This window comes from Kryptolebias marmoratus, linkage group LG11 (genome assembly GCF_001649575.2).
Source record: "Kryptolebias marmoratus isolate JLee-2015 linkage group LG11, ASM164957v2, whole genome shotgun sequence".
Classification (NCBI taxonomy): Eukaryota; Metazoa; Chordata; class Actinopteri; order Cyprinodontiformes; family Rivulidae; genus Kryptolebias; species Kryptolebias marmoratus.
The window spans coordinates 5221204-5238725 of record NC_051440.1 but is presented as its reverse complement, the minus strand read 5'-3'; the positions used below and the strand labels follow the sequence as shown (position 1 = coordinate 5238725).

General features: G+C 38.8%; 1 protein-coding gene across 2 annotated transcripts in view; it reads left to right on the top strand.

Annotated features, from left to right (window-relative positions):
- The window catches only part of pik3c2a (phosphatidylinositol-4-phosphate 3-kinase, catalytic subunit type 2 alpha), a 62725-nt gene that overhangs the window by 3111 nt on the left and 42092 nt on the right, over positions 1–17522 (top strand). Inside the window, exons 2-3 of one of the 2 annotated variants that reach the window (XM_017432894.3) lie at positions 2452–3682; positions 16251–16348. In XM_017432894.3, the coding sequence (XP_017288383.1) occupies positions 2534–3682; positions 16251–16348 (1247 nt within the window). In that variant the 5' untranslated portion in view covers positions 2452–2533. Of the gene's footprint in view, positions 1–2451; positions 3683–16250; positions 16349–17522 lie in introns of those variants that run through there. The other variant, XM_025009744.1, reaches the window with a different exon arrangement.

Below are 17522 nucleotides of genomic sequence, written 5' to 3'. Positions count from 1 at the left end.
GTTCCATGAATGGTTGCTTTGAGAAGGCGCCCTGTCATTCTAGGATCACAAAATGGCAATGCTTTTCTGGGTAATAAAGGATGAAATAGTCCGCTGGCCTTTGACTTGATTTAAAGGTACTCATCGCAAAGTCCTGAAGACCAGTCAAAAAAAACAAAAATACTTTTTTTCCCCTCATATTGACAGATAATATGTGTGTCCTTAAATTACTTATCTCACTGGTTCTTTCTAGTTTTCCGTATTAGCAGCAGATTCGCTCTATTTCCATCTTAAACGTCTTGTTCAAGATTTTACGCTTTGTAAACAATGTAGGTCAGTCACGTGACTCGAGCTTCCATGTGGTCTTCGGCGGATTCAACCGAGTGCTGTTTACATTGAGCACATACCCGCATATCAAAATATCTGGAAAACTGGAAAATCTTTTAGTTTCTGTTTGTTTTTCAAAGTTTGCGATGAGTCTTTAGAAATCAGGGCACCTGATGGCTGATGTACAACACTAATTTTTCTTTTCTTTTTTTTTATAGTCGGTATTTATTTTTAATTTTAAAAAAGTGCAATAATTGCTGAACTTAAATAAACATATTTAACCACCCTTAGAATAACTTGTACAATTAAAAATAATTTAAAGAACATTTTCCTTAAATAAAAAAAAATCTAAATTATGGGCTACAGTAAGCAGGTTGTGGCAGCTACTTGGTAATTGATTAATCATGTACAAGCAATGCTGATTGCCATTAAAAAAAAAAAAAAAGTGGCCAATATTGTCAGATTAATTAAGTTGTCTCTAATTAGTACCTTTTTTAATCAACTGCATATGGATGAAACCCGTCTCTCTTGGCTTTCTTACAGTTTATGAAAGAAGGAATTTATTGAAGGGATAACTAGCAGGTTAGTTAGTAATAAAACGGTCAATCCTGAATGATAACGCACAGATGTGCAAGTTAACTTTATGTCAATATGATGAGTCAAATGTCCACTTTTTTGTTATGAATCACTTTGAGTCATTGTGGTGTGTAATCTGTGTCGGTGCCTGCCTAAACAACTACAGGGTACATCTTGTGAAATACCTGGATAGAGAGGAGATTGTGAGTGTGTTTGGTTCTGGTTTGAATGTGAAGCACATAATGGTCTCGTTGTCTGACCCACATGATGCCCTTGATTTCAAAGCCAGCCCCAGCAATTTCTGGCTGTGTGTATTTGACAAATGGCAGGAGATCAATGAGCAATCAAAAGTGCGCTTGGAGCAACAAAGGCGGAATATTTGTAATTGCCGTACTGCTGCTGTGGCTCCCGTAGGTAGAACGGGTTGGGTAATAATTGCTTAGTTGGTGTTCAGATGATTAAAGGTGCATAAGCAACGAAGCATCCCTATTACTGTTCGGCCCTTATTCTCCTGTGATGTTATTTTAAATTTGCTGCTCCTCCTGCAGCTTTGATGAAACACGTTCGAAAAATTATCAAAATGTGAGACTCAAGGAAGAAAAACGGGATTTGGTTTTTTTGGTAGCAGTACAGTGCATCATACGGAGAAGACGAAATTTACCTGAAAATAAAATAGATTTGGGATTTTGACATAAGAAGCAAGACATCCCAGTCATCTTTGGAGCTTTATAACTCAGACATACTTCACGGCAGAAACATCGATCAAACTTTAAACGTGTCAGGAAAAGTTGGACTGAACTGGCACTTTTATGTCTTTAATGTTCTTTTCACAGTTGCAGTTACAGTTTCATAGTTTTCTAAGTAGTGTTCAGTTTAGAGTGGTGCTGTCGCACACCAATTTTTACAAAGGTTTTTGCAAACAAAACAAAAGAACATAATATGTTACTCCCATGTCTTACACTTCTTTTACAGTTTTTACATCAAAACACGGGCATGTTTGGTTTCTTTTTTTCATCCAGTGTGTTTTGATTTGCCCTCAAATCCCCCCAGAGCGTAAAGTGTACACATCCAAACTCCCATTGACTCCCATTCCATCAGAGCTCAGAATTTTCTCTTGAAAACTGTAAGCAAAGGGTCTGTTCAACTTGTTATTTCTCCTATATAAAACACTATATAAACATTAAAAAATTACATGCGATGGCAAAGTGCTCCTGCCACTTACAGTTCAGGATATGTTTTGATTATGACTATAGTTTCCACACAGTAACTGTTTGTTTGGAGGCTTAATTTCTCATCTGCCTGTCTTGTCAAGGCTGCTTTAATGGAGCGAGACACAGGTGTGCGGTTATCATGCTGACACTAATGAGCCACAGGCAGCGTCTTTGTCAGCTTAGATTATTACAAATGTAAGTCCCAAATTGCTATTGAGCTTTAAAGAAGACAGTTGATTTATAGTAAAATTTCAAGCAGGATTGTGCTATTCAAAATTTATTTCTGCTTTGCTTTCATTCTTTTTGACCATCGTTTAGTCATTCATTCAAAATGTTTTTGTTTTTCTTTTGTTTTTAGGTGTTTAAGTCTCAACTCCTCAACCCTTTGGGCAACTCAGACTTAGAAGTCGTCCTACTCATGGCTCCTTCCACTTGACAGAATGGCCCAGACGCATAGTGGTAATGGGTTCAAGCTGGATGTCCCCCAGCCAAAAGGGGTTGTGGGTAAGGAGGAAGCCCTCCGCATGGAGGAGGAAGCTTTAGCTAAGTTACAAAGGGAGAAGAGGCACACTCTTCCAGTTTCAACATCCTCATCTTCTTCTAAACCAAAACTGTCTAAGTCTGCCAGTGTTGCTCCTCAGCCTTCATCCTCCATTAACAAACCCGACAAGGACCTTATTGTCTTTCCGGAGACCAAGAAACAGGCGGAGCAGGACAAGTTCAGGGATATTGATGTGGACAAGCTGTCCAACGAGGAACTTGAAAAGCTTCTGCTTGATGAAAACTTTGGCATTAACAGCAAAGATTCCCGGCCCTCATCCCTGCTGGGGTTCAACCTCAGTGCCTCTTACCCTGGAAGCCAGGCCTGCAACTCCTCTCCTTTTCAGAGCAGCCAGTGGACTTCTGTTCTCTCCGCTATGTCTACTTCCAAGGTGTCTGCTGCATCGCATCAGCCCAGTCCTCTGTTCCCCTTGGCTCCATTTCCCAAACCAGGCACATTTCAAAATGGTTTCACTCCACCTATATCAGCCTTCATGACGCTGCCTGCACAGCAGCCATCCTTCATGACTTTATCTCCCATCCAGCCTGCCGCTGCTTTGGTCTTCCCACAACCGACTGTGGACCCAGAGATGGCCAAACTGTTTGACAAGATTGCCAGCACTTCAGAATACTTGAAGAATGGCCGATCAGCCAGCACCGATCCAGATTTTTCTCAAGCCACCCCGGCCTCTCTGGCACCCAACCCTCCACCCCAACAGCCAACAGTGGTGGAATCGTCGCACATCAGCTGCTTCGACTGGCTGGATCTGGACCCGCTTTCGAAGCGCAAAGCGGACAATGAGGAAGCATGTTTGGCGTTGGAAGGAGCTGCACAGACGGTGGCAGATGGTTCTGCCGGGGATCCTTGGGATGCAGTGCTTGAAACTAAAGGGAACAATGATAGTAAGAGCAGCAGCCCCCCTCTGGAGGGGAAGGTTTTACTGACAGTTCGCTCACAACAGAGGAGGGCATCAACCGGAGCACCTGTCACTAGGAGTCACTCGCTCAACATCCCAGGGTCTTCCTCCCAGCACAAACCAAATAATCAGGTAAGTCCGCACAAAGTAAAAAAAACAGCACACAAATCTCTTAGATCATCATGTTTACAGTTCAGAAGAACAAATAATATCAGCCAATCTTCACAAGACATTTTAGGTACATTGTTAGTGCTCCTGGTCTTAATATGGCTAAGTAGTAGAGGGGAAAAGAATGATCCCATGTAAACGAGTGCACTGCGCTGGATTGGAAAATAGTAGGTGTGTAATAGTACCCGTAAGTCATAGTCACAGTTTTGTACAACAGAAAAAAAGAAGCAAATGTTTGTTTGTATCAGACAATAACCCTCCCAGAAGCAGAGACAAAAAGATACTTGTTCGTGGGGCAGGTCTAAGGTAGCAGGTTCCTGTCCATAAAGGCAGGATTTGTCAACTGAAAGCTTCACTATTAACTAAAAGTGCTTCAAAGCTCTGATTATATGAGATAACCTCTTGCTATACATGCACCCGTCATCTCCCTCCACTGCTGCCGTCTGTGATCACTCTTATTACCATGGAGCTTTTCCACTTAGCTGATTTTTAAAAACAGACAGCAGCTTTTTAAGCTTCTGGATGTAATTCTAAACCAGCCATTCATGTTTGTTTGATTTAGATCATTTAAATAGCATCTTTTCTGCCATGGCTGTAAACAATAACGTTGGATGGGAGTGGTGATCACCTGTAACCAGCGTATTCGTTGCATAGTTCTATGCTCCTGGGTCAAATCTCTGTACCCTGACAGTTCACTTTGAATACAACGCAAACGTTCAACTTACTAATCTACCTACTCGTCTAGTTTTAGCCTTCCATGACCAAGCATTTTATCTAGAGGAGTGTTTTTTACATTATTTATGAAACTCAGTTATTCATTTTAGAGTGAACGAGGGAACAAAAGCTCTTATAGTGTGGTGACAGGGAAGTTTAGTCAGTTCAGAACGGTGGGGAGGTTTCTGTTTCAGTCACAACACCCATCAGTCTATTGCTAACAACTGCATGAACACAATATTCTTCATGCTTTCAGCATACCATTTTCTTTGCTCCCTATAATTAGCTGTTTCATTGTGGTGATGTCCCTGCTGTTTCATCCCACAATTTCCTCTTATAAACATTTTTTTTTTTTTTTTACCATGTCAGACAAGAGTGATCTAATTTTCTGACATGATTATTTAGAGCATTCTTTTGGGACAGTGCTGTGGGCAAATGGTTTGTGATACTATTCATTTTTGCTACATTTTTGCTACTAAAACTGAGCAGCCATCTGTCATTTGGCTCTTAGCTGAGGAGGCGAGGCAAGACGAGCATCACAGCCATGCCAGGGCCTAACAGCATGGTAGAAATTTGTGAACAAATGCCTTCCCCTTTCGCTCAGTATCTGGCAGTTGGTTTATCAACACGTAACACCGCTTTCTGTAAGGCTGCATGTCCTGCTAGAGCAAAGATATAGCTGATGGACCCTCTTATGAATGAACTGAGGTGGTTCAAAACTGGTCTTTCTGCAAACACTGCCCTTGATTGCAAGGTCTTGATAAGCAGTTTGTTTTGGCATTTTGTGCAAGTTTTTTTTTTTTTTTAAATTTCGCTTTCAGCCCCCTTCCTGTTCATTGTTTAGATCTGTCATGACTAAATAAATTAACTTTATGGCCTGTTTCTCACAGCAACAACACTTTTGTTTTCAGAGTTTCTCAAGACTAGAAAACCAAAAAGTCTGTCACTGAGATTATGATGTTTGGAGAAAAGAAAAAGGTTCCAAATAAATATGAGAAGCGAAGTGCAGTTTTCAGGAGGCTGAAGCAGTATTCTCACGTATACGTGTGTGGGACTGTGCAGACTTGTAGTTTTCCTCTTATCAAAGACAGCATGTCCAGTCTGTACACCCAACTGTGTCCTCCAGGGCTGAGGAATGTCTTTTTTCCTTGAACGGATGAAACGGTATTTGTTTACTCTTGCCCCTGTGTTATGTCTAGATTCAAGCGCATGTTTGATAGTGAAACTACTGTGTTGTGTAATATGAGTCCTTTTAGCTCTGCATTGTTCAGATTTGTCCCGCACTCACTTTTTATTCTCCGGCGTCTCTCATGTCTGCGGTGTTTTGTGTACGGCAGGTCATGATGTGTGTGTTTGCTTGCTCCCATGGTTCCATCTGCTGGCGCCTACGTTGTTATAAACAGGAACAAGTCTGTACAGGTCCCCCGTGCCCTGCAGCAGCGACTAAAAAGCCTTATGAGTTACCATGTCAACCCTGCTCTCATGCAAGCGTAGGGGAAAGAAAAGCCTAATTTCACTGAAGATTTTATCTGTTGCATTTTACACTTTCACCAAGTGGGACATGATCCTCTAATGCAGGCTAAGAAGTCTACTCTTGTTTGCATTAATTTCCCTATTATACAAATGCTGTATTTTGACAGGAGACACACACATACTTTACTCCTTTTTTGGTTAAAGCGTTTTTATTAAAATGTGCTTTTTTAATCACTAACTTCATGCCATAAAAGTCATGCAAAAAAAGTTGAGGAAGAAAGAGAATTTTTGCTTATTTGTTTGCAGTTTTAAGCTTAAATTTATAATGTCTAGATTAAAGTTGAATTATTTCAAGAAAAAACAAAAGGAGCAGGGAACCCCATTGTATTAGTAGACCTGTTATTATTATTGTAATCATCGTCATCATACTGCAACCTAAACTGCTAAGAAATTTAAGGAGGTATTTAGAGGTTGTGTTCAGCTCTAAATATCAGTTATGAAACAATCTTTTTTTAAGTGTCAATACTTATTAATATATGTTTATTGGCTAAAAGAGGGAATTTCTTTATTATTAAAACCTGTTATTTTGACTTTTCAACATTCTGATTTTAGTCTCAACCCTGAAAAATAAAATAAAATCTTCCTTTTTTTTCTGTTCAAGTGGCAGCAGTACTTCATCAGTTTGTAAATAAATGAGACTTTGTTGGTTTAAAAAGTACAACCTGGTGTTGTGAAATGGTACAGTTCTGATCCAAACCTCAGACACCCCTTTAAAGTTTTAACATCACGGCGGTATATCGTAAATTTACTGCTTACAAGAGCTATGTTGTGGTTACAAGTTCGCTTTGTAAGTATGTCTGTTCTTTTTCAAAATGCTGTATAACTCTATCAACATTACATTAAAAAATAGCTCCTTTTTTAGCTCTCATTTGTTTGTGCCTTTGTAGCAGGAAATGACACAAATCACCAAGAATTCCCAAGGGCGCAATTGTATTTTTTCCTGTTACACTTTACTGGAATAATGTGTCCCAGGAGAATTTTTTTTTCAATAAAATAAATATTTTATTGAATGTTCGAGTGTTCGCTTGAAATTACTGAGCCTGAGCTCAGCTGAGCTTGAAATGAATATATTTGCCTGTTTGAGTCCTACAAACCCCTCACTCTTGTGTCATTTTTTTCATTTTCACATTTGTCTCATGTGCGACATTTGCATCTTTCCTACTTCCTTTTTACCTATTCCCCCTGCTTTTTTTAACAGTCCTGCTTATTTAATTCACTTGGATTTCCCTTTTTTTAAAACGGTTATCAGACGTGTGTCTTGGGTAGTAATCCCTACGCCTTTTTGCTTTCGAAACAAAACTATGAGTTGTAGTCAAACAACTTTAACTCCGGCGCAGCCGCTCCGCTTGACTGACGAACCAGTCGATGCCTCACCAACGCCCGTTTGAACCTCGCTCTCACTGTGTGCAAAACCACCCTGAAGTCGCCGTGTCCGGTTTAAGACTAGATGGGTTCATTTTACCCACAATCAACTGAAGAGTGCTGCTCTACTTCTGTTATCTAATGCATAAATTATTAGAGCCGAAGTAGATGAAATCTCAAAGCTAATTTGTTTCAATTTTACGTGGTGTCAAATCAACAGTATCAAAATAGAATAATTGCTTCCAGTTTTCAGTAAAAAAAAAAACCTGACTATAAACTCTGGTTATGACTATAACCAGTTTGAGTGCTGTTAGGTGAGATGAGATTCAGAGGAGTGGTGTCAGATCACACACTGATGCTGATTGGTTGAGCGTGTGTGTACCTGTTTGTTCATGCGCTGTTCCTTTAAAAGGACATGCAAGCTGATTTTTATCTCAGCTGGCCTTATTATCTCTGAATGCTTTTGTATTTATAATGATGTGTGTGTGTGTGTGTGTGTGTGAGAGAGAGAGAGAGAGAGAGAGAAACTGAAACTTGCAATATGTCTCCAGGGATTGTACTTTTTTTTTTTTTTTTTGCATATTACAGATCTTTTCTTCCCCCGCAGACGTTAAGGCAACCGGAGTCTTTTTCATGTCTCACACCTCCATTCTGCTCCACCTCAGACTGTGCTTCATTTTCTCTTATCTAATTATAACCTCTGCAAAGGTGTGAATCACTTCACAGTATTTGATGCTCAGGAGCCTTTCTTCTCCTGGGCAGATGTGGTGTTGTTAGACGATGCAGCTGTTCAGGGATGTGATGCTGATTCCTGACAAACGTGATGATTCACCTTACAAAATAGCACACAGTCTCCCAAACTTTGACCACTGGCAAAAAACAAGTGTTGTGTGGGATGGGAAGCAAGGAAAACCATATTCTAATACACACAATAAAACAGATGCTAAGGGATTTGATCAGTGTTTTACTAAAAGTGTTACACATTTAGTTTCTTTCCAATTAAAAAGTAACAGATTTATCAAAGTATTTGCTTTATGGTCAGTTTGTTCATCAAACCACATTTTAGTAGGTCATGGATTTCAGTTTATCGCAGGAAGTGTGAGTTAGATTAACCATCAGTCACTTCCTTATTGAAAGAAGAAGTGGTTGTGCTTTCAGAGCAGTTGGTTTCTCTCAGATAAACTTCAGAGCTTCTCACGGACACTCATCTTGTTTGCACGGCCTTGTCCAAACAGCGTTGTGAAAATTTTGCTTTTGTATGCAGCACAAACTTTTCTGCTGATAGAAGCTGCTGTGTATCCAGAACCCATTAAAGTTAATATCCTGTCAGTATTTTCCGTAAAAGCATCTCTCAGCATTTCCTGTACAAATGTATTATGCAAAATGAACTCCTGACTGTAATGCTGTTTTTTATCTTGTAGTGACTTGTGAATTTGAGGTCTTTTTATTGTCTGCTGCCAAACAATGTTTTTGCCTATGTATTTGTTTGTCGTGTTAGCAAAATATCTTATAAACCACTGGGCAGAGTTTAATGAAACTCAGAATGACGTCATTAGATGTACATCTACTACAGATTATCTTTTGGAGTCCTCCCAATTTAAGATGGCTGTCACAGCTAAGGAACCTTAGCAAACACAAAAATAGTTTTAACTGTCAGTTTAGTGTCACCGGGTCCACTCTTCATTGGTGCACTGACTCATAACTCGAGCATACCATCCCTATTTCAGTCTTGGCACTGAAACAACATTGTTGGGTTTGTATCAGCCTTATGGTTATAGATAGGCAGTAATTTTCAAATACCTAAAGTGTCAATAATAGTGAAAAGTTAGAAGGTTGACGGTATGATTATTTGAGCAAATAGTCACTGTTTACATATATTGTCATGGCTAACTGTCAGGTGTTGACAGACTGGTGTAATTATTTCTGTCTAGATGTCTACAGTAACTCAATATGAACACATGACGTGGAATTACCACCAGCTCCCAGTTGAAGCAACATGTAGGCAGCTTTCTACTTCAGTCAGTTTCTTCTGTGTTCCTCAACCTATTCTCTTCCATTTTACCCTAAAGAATGTGCTTTTTAATGTCTGTCAGCAGAAGTTACAAAACATCCTAATAAAGTAAGATTTAAAAAATTGAAAAAACCTCCATGTGGAAGTGTGAAATACAACAAAGTAGCTTAAATGTGAAGCTACTTGTACAAACATTGTGTCACAGTAGGGCTGGTGCTCGGACACCTTCAGTCAGTTTTAGTTGGTTTACGGTTATTTCAGCAACAATTCAAAGTCAGCATATACGGCTAACATTGAGAGTGATTATAACTCCTCAAAAGCATTTATCATCATCAACTTGACCAACATGTAGAGTATCAACTGATGTGTGATGGTAAACAAGCATTTTCCTCAACATATAGTTACACTTTTACATTAGACTGCTGATAAACTGTGGACATGCTGTACTGTTGTTAAATTAAAAATTGAGACTGTAAATTTAAGATAAGATTACTTTATTTCTTATTTCTTATATGTACAATGCACATTTTTCCCCAGCTCATAACAGTACCTGTTAAAATATGCTAATTTAAAAACTGAAAATGTCAACATCATTGTATTTATTGACCTATTAGACTGTCATATTCTCACAGATTCTCAAACTATTTAAGTATTCATATTGATACTTGTATCATATCAACACATTTTTACACTTTTTTGTGATCTAGATATTTGCAGGAGCATCATGGCTACTTCTTTTTATGCCCTGCCTTTCCATGGAATGTAAAACTTTGTCAGATGCGTGTTTGAATCCTCACTGCAGTTTTGGATGACTACAATAGTTGAAAGGTACTTTGAAAGAATTAATGTGGTATTCAAGAATATCCACAAACTAGAAACATTATGGCTTTGCTAATTTTATCCTGGTTGTTCACAAATAATTTGAAACCGTACTTCAATTTGTGTAATAAAAACGGATGGGCATTTCAAGCAAAAGTACTCTTCAAATATTGTCCCATAATTGTATATGTCCTAAATGAGCCCTTTAGTTAAAATACCATATTGTTTTAATGAAACAACGAGTGATAAATGGTTTTCTAAATTGTTGTCTTCTCTCAGTTCATCTGAAGAGGCACACAAGCGTTTTCTTTCGTCAGCCAAAAGGCTGAGTTGACCCAGAAAAATAACATGAATAGTTTAACATTTGTGTCACTTTGTAGAAGTAGGAGTCAGATGTTCATAATTGATTATCTCTTGCTTTGGAGCAGAATGTTGCCAACTAAGTGATGTAAAACACCCTCTGGACAAAAATTAAAGAAGCCTTATTTTCCAGTCGCGAATCTAGCCAATAAAGACGTCAGTCAGGGGAGTTATATCAGAGGTTAAAACAGTGTGGGAAACAGTTCCGACATGGTCCAGTTTGCTTTTTGTCTAGAATGCAACAAAGACATTCGTGTTAAGACATATTTTCTCCTCATTGGTTAAGGTTAGGTTGAAAAAGTAGACAGCATTTATTTTTTGTGCTCCAGAGCAAGAAAGGATTATTGAAGTCTGAAATGTGGTAACTGTATTATAAAATAATAAGACAAAAAAGTTCAGTATCACATTCATTAGACGTGTTATTACTGTGAACTGTTCAGTTTAAATTAGTTGTAATCAGCTTTTATTACTGTAATATGTTTAATTTTATTATTCATTCTTTTAATTTATGTAAATTGTTGTAATTATGAAACATGACAAGGCCCATTTTTAAAAGGCTTTGCATTCCTTGTTTAATATCCTTCATTTCACCCTTAAGGCCATCATTATTAGGATTATAAAAAAAGATGTTTGTTGTTGTTAGTTTGTGAACTCAAACGTGCCCTCCTCCTGACTCATTAAGCAGCTGACCAGCAGCATTAGCAAAAACAAAGCAGCGAACCGAAGAAGTTAAACCTCATTTACTAATTATGTCGCAGCAGTGCCAATCAAATAAATCCACCAGCACATCTGCACAACTCTGATGTTGATGCACGCAGTGATGTTATACGGAGGCCTGTTGTCCCTGTGTATTTCAGCTAAGAGAGGTCAAATAGACACACAGATCTATAGCTTTTATGTTGTTTGCAGCTTAAACTAACCTGCGTTGTGACAAATCGGATCACAATGCAGTGGATTTAGCTAAATACAGCTACAGACAAGGGCAGGAAAGATTGCCCTTGTCTGATGGAGTAATTTTAGCGGCTTGATAAGTACTGTATTTTCCAGACTAAAAAGGCGCACTTAAAAGCCTTCAATTTTCTCAAAAAACGACAGTGTACCTTATAATCCGGAGCGCCTTATCTATGTAAAAAGTCGTAATGTTACTGTAGAAGTAAAAGCAGTGTCAGAAATTGATTTTGTTAATGTTTGTTAATGATGTGATGCTGAGGAACACGAAAAGAGGAACTCAGATGTGTGAGAGAACAGAGCCCAGACAGTATGGCGCGCACATAACAGACACATTAACTGGAAGTGTATAAATACTTCAGTGTTAAAGTACCAAGAAATGAAACGAGGGAGAAAGTGGGGTGATGCATCAAGATAGTTGAAATGCATTGTTAAACGTTTTATTGCAGTCCCTCTGAATTGCAATTGAATCAATAGTTGCCTACAGATTCCCACCCTTAGTCATTAGTGATGATTTTGAAGGATTAATTTTGTATAAATCTTTTTTTTTTTGTAACCTAGATATTTGCAAGAGGATCATGGCTACTTCTGTTTATGCCCTGCTTTTCCGGGGAATGTAAAACTTTATCAGATACGTGTTTGAGTCCTCACTGTGCAGAACCAGTTTTGGATGACTACAATAGTTGAAAGTTACTTTGAAAGAATGAATGTGGTATACAATGCAATGTTTTATCTATTAATTTATTTTGTTCAGCCTATAACGTCCTTTAATCTCTCTGACTTACTGATTATTACAGGTCCCACATGTTACTTTTAGTGAAGTCAGTTTACAGACATGGTCTGTAATCTATAACTTTTTCTAAAACCCTTCCTTATTCATCATAAAATGAGTTTTTCACATGCATTCATGACTCTGTTGATTCTATTTTGTATGATGGATTTCAGTAATGTTTTAAGATGCTTTTAAATGTAAAAGACAAATGATTGTTGTCTGCAACTCCTGAAATTCAATTTCCGTTGTATTTTCTTTGTGGTTATAGACAGGATTTACTTATTGCATCCGGAGTACAGAAAGAAACCGACCCCAGCCCACGTCTGACCCCAAAAGTCCTGGTCAGCTGATCACTGAGGATGCTCAGTAAAACTGGTGACTTTAGGTTGACGTTTCAAACCTTTGGCATCTAAAGCTCAATAGGTCAGATTTGTCATGAAAATTGATGGTTACAAAAGGCTTCCTATCCAGTGAGGTTACTCAGAATGAGCTGTTGTCTAGTCTTCCTTTACGTTGCACAGCGTGTTCCTGGTATAAACAGTCAGCGCTGTGACACTTCACAGGACGTGCAGAGAAAGGGGGGAATGATTAGTCAACATGAATCTAACGAAGCCGTTCCCATGACTTCAAACACCCACGGTTCTCACTCTGCGGTCGACAACATTGACTGTAAAAAAAAAAAAAAAAAAAAAAAAAAAAAAAGCCTGCTGTGTGTAAATGTCATAAGAGTGTCTGTATCCGAGTTACTGTGACAGTTAGTTAAACACCAAAGCCATCCAGAGTCCAGACATATTACTGATACACTGCTCTTTTTACTTGCTGTTTTTTCGATTTAGTTTCTTGTCACATTCATTTATTTTAGTTTTCATTGATTCAGTATATTTAACCTCTCACTCCCCTTTTTCTGCCTTAATATCTTTGCCAATCTTTGTTTTCGTGTCTTCTTTTCTGTCATTTCTGCCATTTTGTTAATATAGGTTTCATCGAGTACCTGCGAGAGAATGCTATGTTTATTTTTGTTGAAATGAAGCTGGACTTATCTTAATTATAATAGCATTTTTTAAAATTAAGATTTATTTTAGTGTTTATCCAGAACTCTACTGTCAACCTGCAGCAGATTATAGAAATGTTAATATTCAACTACTAATCACAAAATGAGATTAATTTGCAAAATCTTGAAACTGTGAGACAAATTGAACAGGCTGAGAAGCAGATCCCTCAGTCCTTTGCCAGGAGATGCAGGTGGTGTTGTTTCTGGCTTTTTTTCAATCTTTCCAAGCTCCAGGCAGCCCAGAGATTTGTCTCTTAGTGTTAAGGTCAGACCTCTGCTTTGAACAGGTCGTCTCTGCTTTTTGGTCTGCACAGTTTGAAATGTCAGATAAGCCTGAAGATTTTTGCTCTTTCGGTAATTCTGATGAATCCTGTTGCTGTTTTTCCCCTTTCACTAGGTTGTCACAGTTTATGTTAAGCAATATGGAATAAGAGAGAACGGGGTTTGTCAAAAATATTGTTCAGAATCTGGTTAGTTAGTCACAGCTAAATGTTAACTGTTCTGCATTTTTTTTTAAAGTAGAAATGTGCATTAATTTTTTTTCCCTCACTTGTCTGCGTTTGCATCACTAAGGTAACAGGTCCACAAATGGAACCCTCTCTGATCAGCTGATCCCTCTCTCTTGGGACACTTTCTAGCTCCTCCTGAGGGATCTCAAGGTGTTCCCAGGCCAGAGAGGTTACAAAAATCTATTTGTCGAGTTCTGGGTCTGTCCCTGGGGCCTCCTCCCAGTGCCTGGAAATCCTCCAGAGGACAGTGTCCAGCAGGCGTCTTAATCGGTTGACCTCAGCTGACTCCTTTCGATGCGAAGGAGCAGCAGCTCTGCTCCGAGCTCCTCCCCGGGTGATGAAGCACCTCCCCTTATCTCTAAGGCTGAACTCGACTACCATATGGAGGAACCTCATTTCAGCCGCTTGTATCTGGAATCTTGTTCTTAAATCATCATCCAGATCTCATAACCACAAGTGAGGGTCATGAGCCATGATCTCCTCACCAGCCACCTAACTGCACTCAACCTTGACTTTTCTATCCCCACAAGTGGTTGGCCCACATGGATGTGGCTTCCAGTAAGGCGTGGCCAAGCAACAAGGCTTGTCAGTGAGCTTCCTTCTCAGGCCTGACTCCAGGAAGGCACCCAGGTTTCCCTTTTCCAGATGAGGTGACCTGTTTCTTGTGGTCTTCCTTCATCAAGGACTTAAAATCACTCAGTCTGACCCCTCTCCTAAGGCCAATTTGCCGTGAGAGACCCCATCTGCTGCCCCAGACAACATAGCCACAGTCACTGGGGTACTTAAAACCCTCCACAACATTTAAGTGGTGATTCTGCAAAAGGGTAAGCCTCATCGTTGGTAAAATGGTAAATTCACTATACTTATACAGCACATTTCTAGCCAACCAGACCACTCAAAAGTGCTTTAGAGCACAATCTGCATCCTCATTTCCCCATCCACACACACAGTCAAACAGCACTCTACTACAGTACATCTCTACAAAGCTAATCTGAATAAATCACTCTACAGAGTCTAATCAGTGTGTTAGATCACATTCATTCACCAATAGGACACATCGGAAGCAATGAGGGATTCAGTGTCTTGCCAAGGGATACTTTGACGTGGGGCATACTGCTAGGAATCAAACCTCAGATTCTCTCGTTGGAGGACAACTGATGTAACCACTGATCCACAGCTGCCCCGTTAAACATTTCATTAAATAGAAATGTATCCTCTCTATCATATGTGGAAAAAAAAAAAATATATACATATATATAGACACAGTAAATTGTCTTTTAATGTTGTTTTGATATTCAGTTTTTGTCACTTAGATTAATACAGCTGGACTTTCTTGTATTACTACATGTAGGCTACATGTTCTTTTTCATGGTTTTCTTTAATAAAGTGTAGAAATGAAGACCACCCGACTCCTAACGTACTTCGTCAAATCAAGCATGAGGAATTTTTTCTAAATGAACTGTTTTCAGGCTGTCTTTGAAACTAAAAAGTCAGCTTCATGGTTTTTATAAAGGATCAAACTATTATTTTGACATTCCACACATTTTTGTTCAACCCTTTCCTTCTATTCCTATCCATCTTTACACACACACACCCCTTGTTGCGAGTGATGTCAGGCACAGATTTCCAAGCCATGACTGAGCACTTTAGCAGACAGCCCAGAGCCTAATGCAGGAAGAGGCCAGGCCCTTTCGTTTCTTATTTCCTGTGCCACCGGAAGTGCATTCCTCAGCAGCTGGCACTCACGCTGCAGTTAAGGAGCAGAGTGTAACTGTGAGTTCCCGGCATCGGGCCAGCCTCCCAGAATCTCTTAGTCACTCCCGAAGGAGCCGGCTCAGGATTTATTTCTGTGTGTAGAAGTGTTCATGAAAGAAATGAGGACAGAGAGAAGGAAGGAGTCTGATTTACAGCTCTTCCAGCTCAGTTCCCAAAATATTTAAGTTATTCAAGAATGGGGATGTGACAAAAATATTTCTTCCATCTATTATAAGGTTGCTTATGGTGAAGCCAACCAAAGGTCAAGAACCAACGAGAACTACTGTTTTAATTAAACTAGGTTTTAAATAAACAAACCTTAATCAAATGTTAAATTAAGGTTTAATCGCACTGAAAGAGACAACAGTACAAAAGAGTTGGAAACCTGTAGGCATCTTTTTGTGTCAAAGCTTTACTCTTACTGCCATGTTTATTTGCTCTGTATGATTTATAGAGCTGATGTGTTTTTAATTAAATTGCCCTTATGTCACTTCTGTAACAAAAATCATTAAAAAGCCTTTTAAGCAGCCTTGCCATTTGCCAGGACTTTTAAAGTGGTTTTATTTGGATTTACTTTAACCTGTTCATTGACACTATATGTGTGCTGTGCCTTCTCATACTTCCTGGATTAGTAAATTAAGGGATAACTAATGTAGTATTCTGGTTTTGTAACCATGTTTGTGTTTTGTGTCCTTCAGGATAAGGGAAAAGGAAAAGGTTTGGTGAAAAATGCTGCTCTGGAGGAGCAGGACGCTCAGAACCTGGAGATTGTTTCCTTCTGTAAAGACACAGCAAGGTAATATTTTTATTTATTTATTTTGTTGCTCCTGTTTAGGTGTCACCAGCTTTATTTGATTCTTTAAAAAATATTCTAACCCTTCTATATTTCCTGCAAATAGTGCAAATCCTTTGATGTCAGTTCTGCTTTGTAGGATAAACTATATAAAACTCTTTCATAAATGACCCCGGTCATCTCTTTTTACACAACCTTTGTTTAAAAATATAATGCTGCTGCATGTCGAACCGTTAATTTTATACAAAATATCAGCTGAATAGAATATCTGTTTAACTTCTAAAAAAAAGGACAACCTTGAAACAAAAATACAATGTAGAGTTTAACCCAAAACGCAAAAGTTAATCATTTTTAGATTTGTTTTTGCCAAGCGTCCACAATGTTCACAATCCTTCACTTTTAGGTGAGAAGCATAGAAAAGGGTTATTGTTAAGAAAGAGAGTGTGCTTATTGCGCTTGAATAGCAAATCTTTGCTTTTTAAAGTAAATGATGATGTTAAAAGTATCTGTTTTTGCTTGAATAAATAAGGGGCATTTTACTCCTTGCGAGTGGCTTTGTGCTTGCAAACATACATACTTAACTGCATGTTTCACTGCTGTGTTCATCTCTTGTGGCAGTCCAAAATATCTCATACCAATATTTGGTTTGGGTGGAGTGATGATGAAGCTTTGTTTAAAAAATTCTCTTCAACTCAGAGCACAAAGTCATGCTCAGACTTCCCCACATACTTATTGGTCAACAAAAGCTTCACATCTCTTCCAGTTCAGATGAACTCTTACTCTCTTTAGTGTGTAAATCCAAAATAACAAAAAATAAGTACCACTTCTTCTCAGGTATTTCTGCTTCTATTACCTCCCGGTCCATCCAGTTTGTTTTTTTTTTAAACTTAGCATGCTTTAGGCATTAGTCTTATTCCAGCCGTCTAACTCACATTCCTGGCTGGTCTTTGCTTCCCCTGATTTGTTGTTACTTGTCCAAAAAACGTAATGTTATGCATATAACTACTGTTCCCTGAAGAAGAGGAACGAGGTACAACATATGTACTATGGGATATCACGCTCCCGCGTGTCCTGGNCTGAAGACACCTTTAATCACGCCTTTAGGCAAATGACGTGATGACGTGATGACGACAAGTGACAGGCCCCGCCTGCACTATGTAACCGTCCGTCATCACAG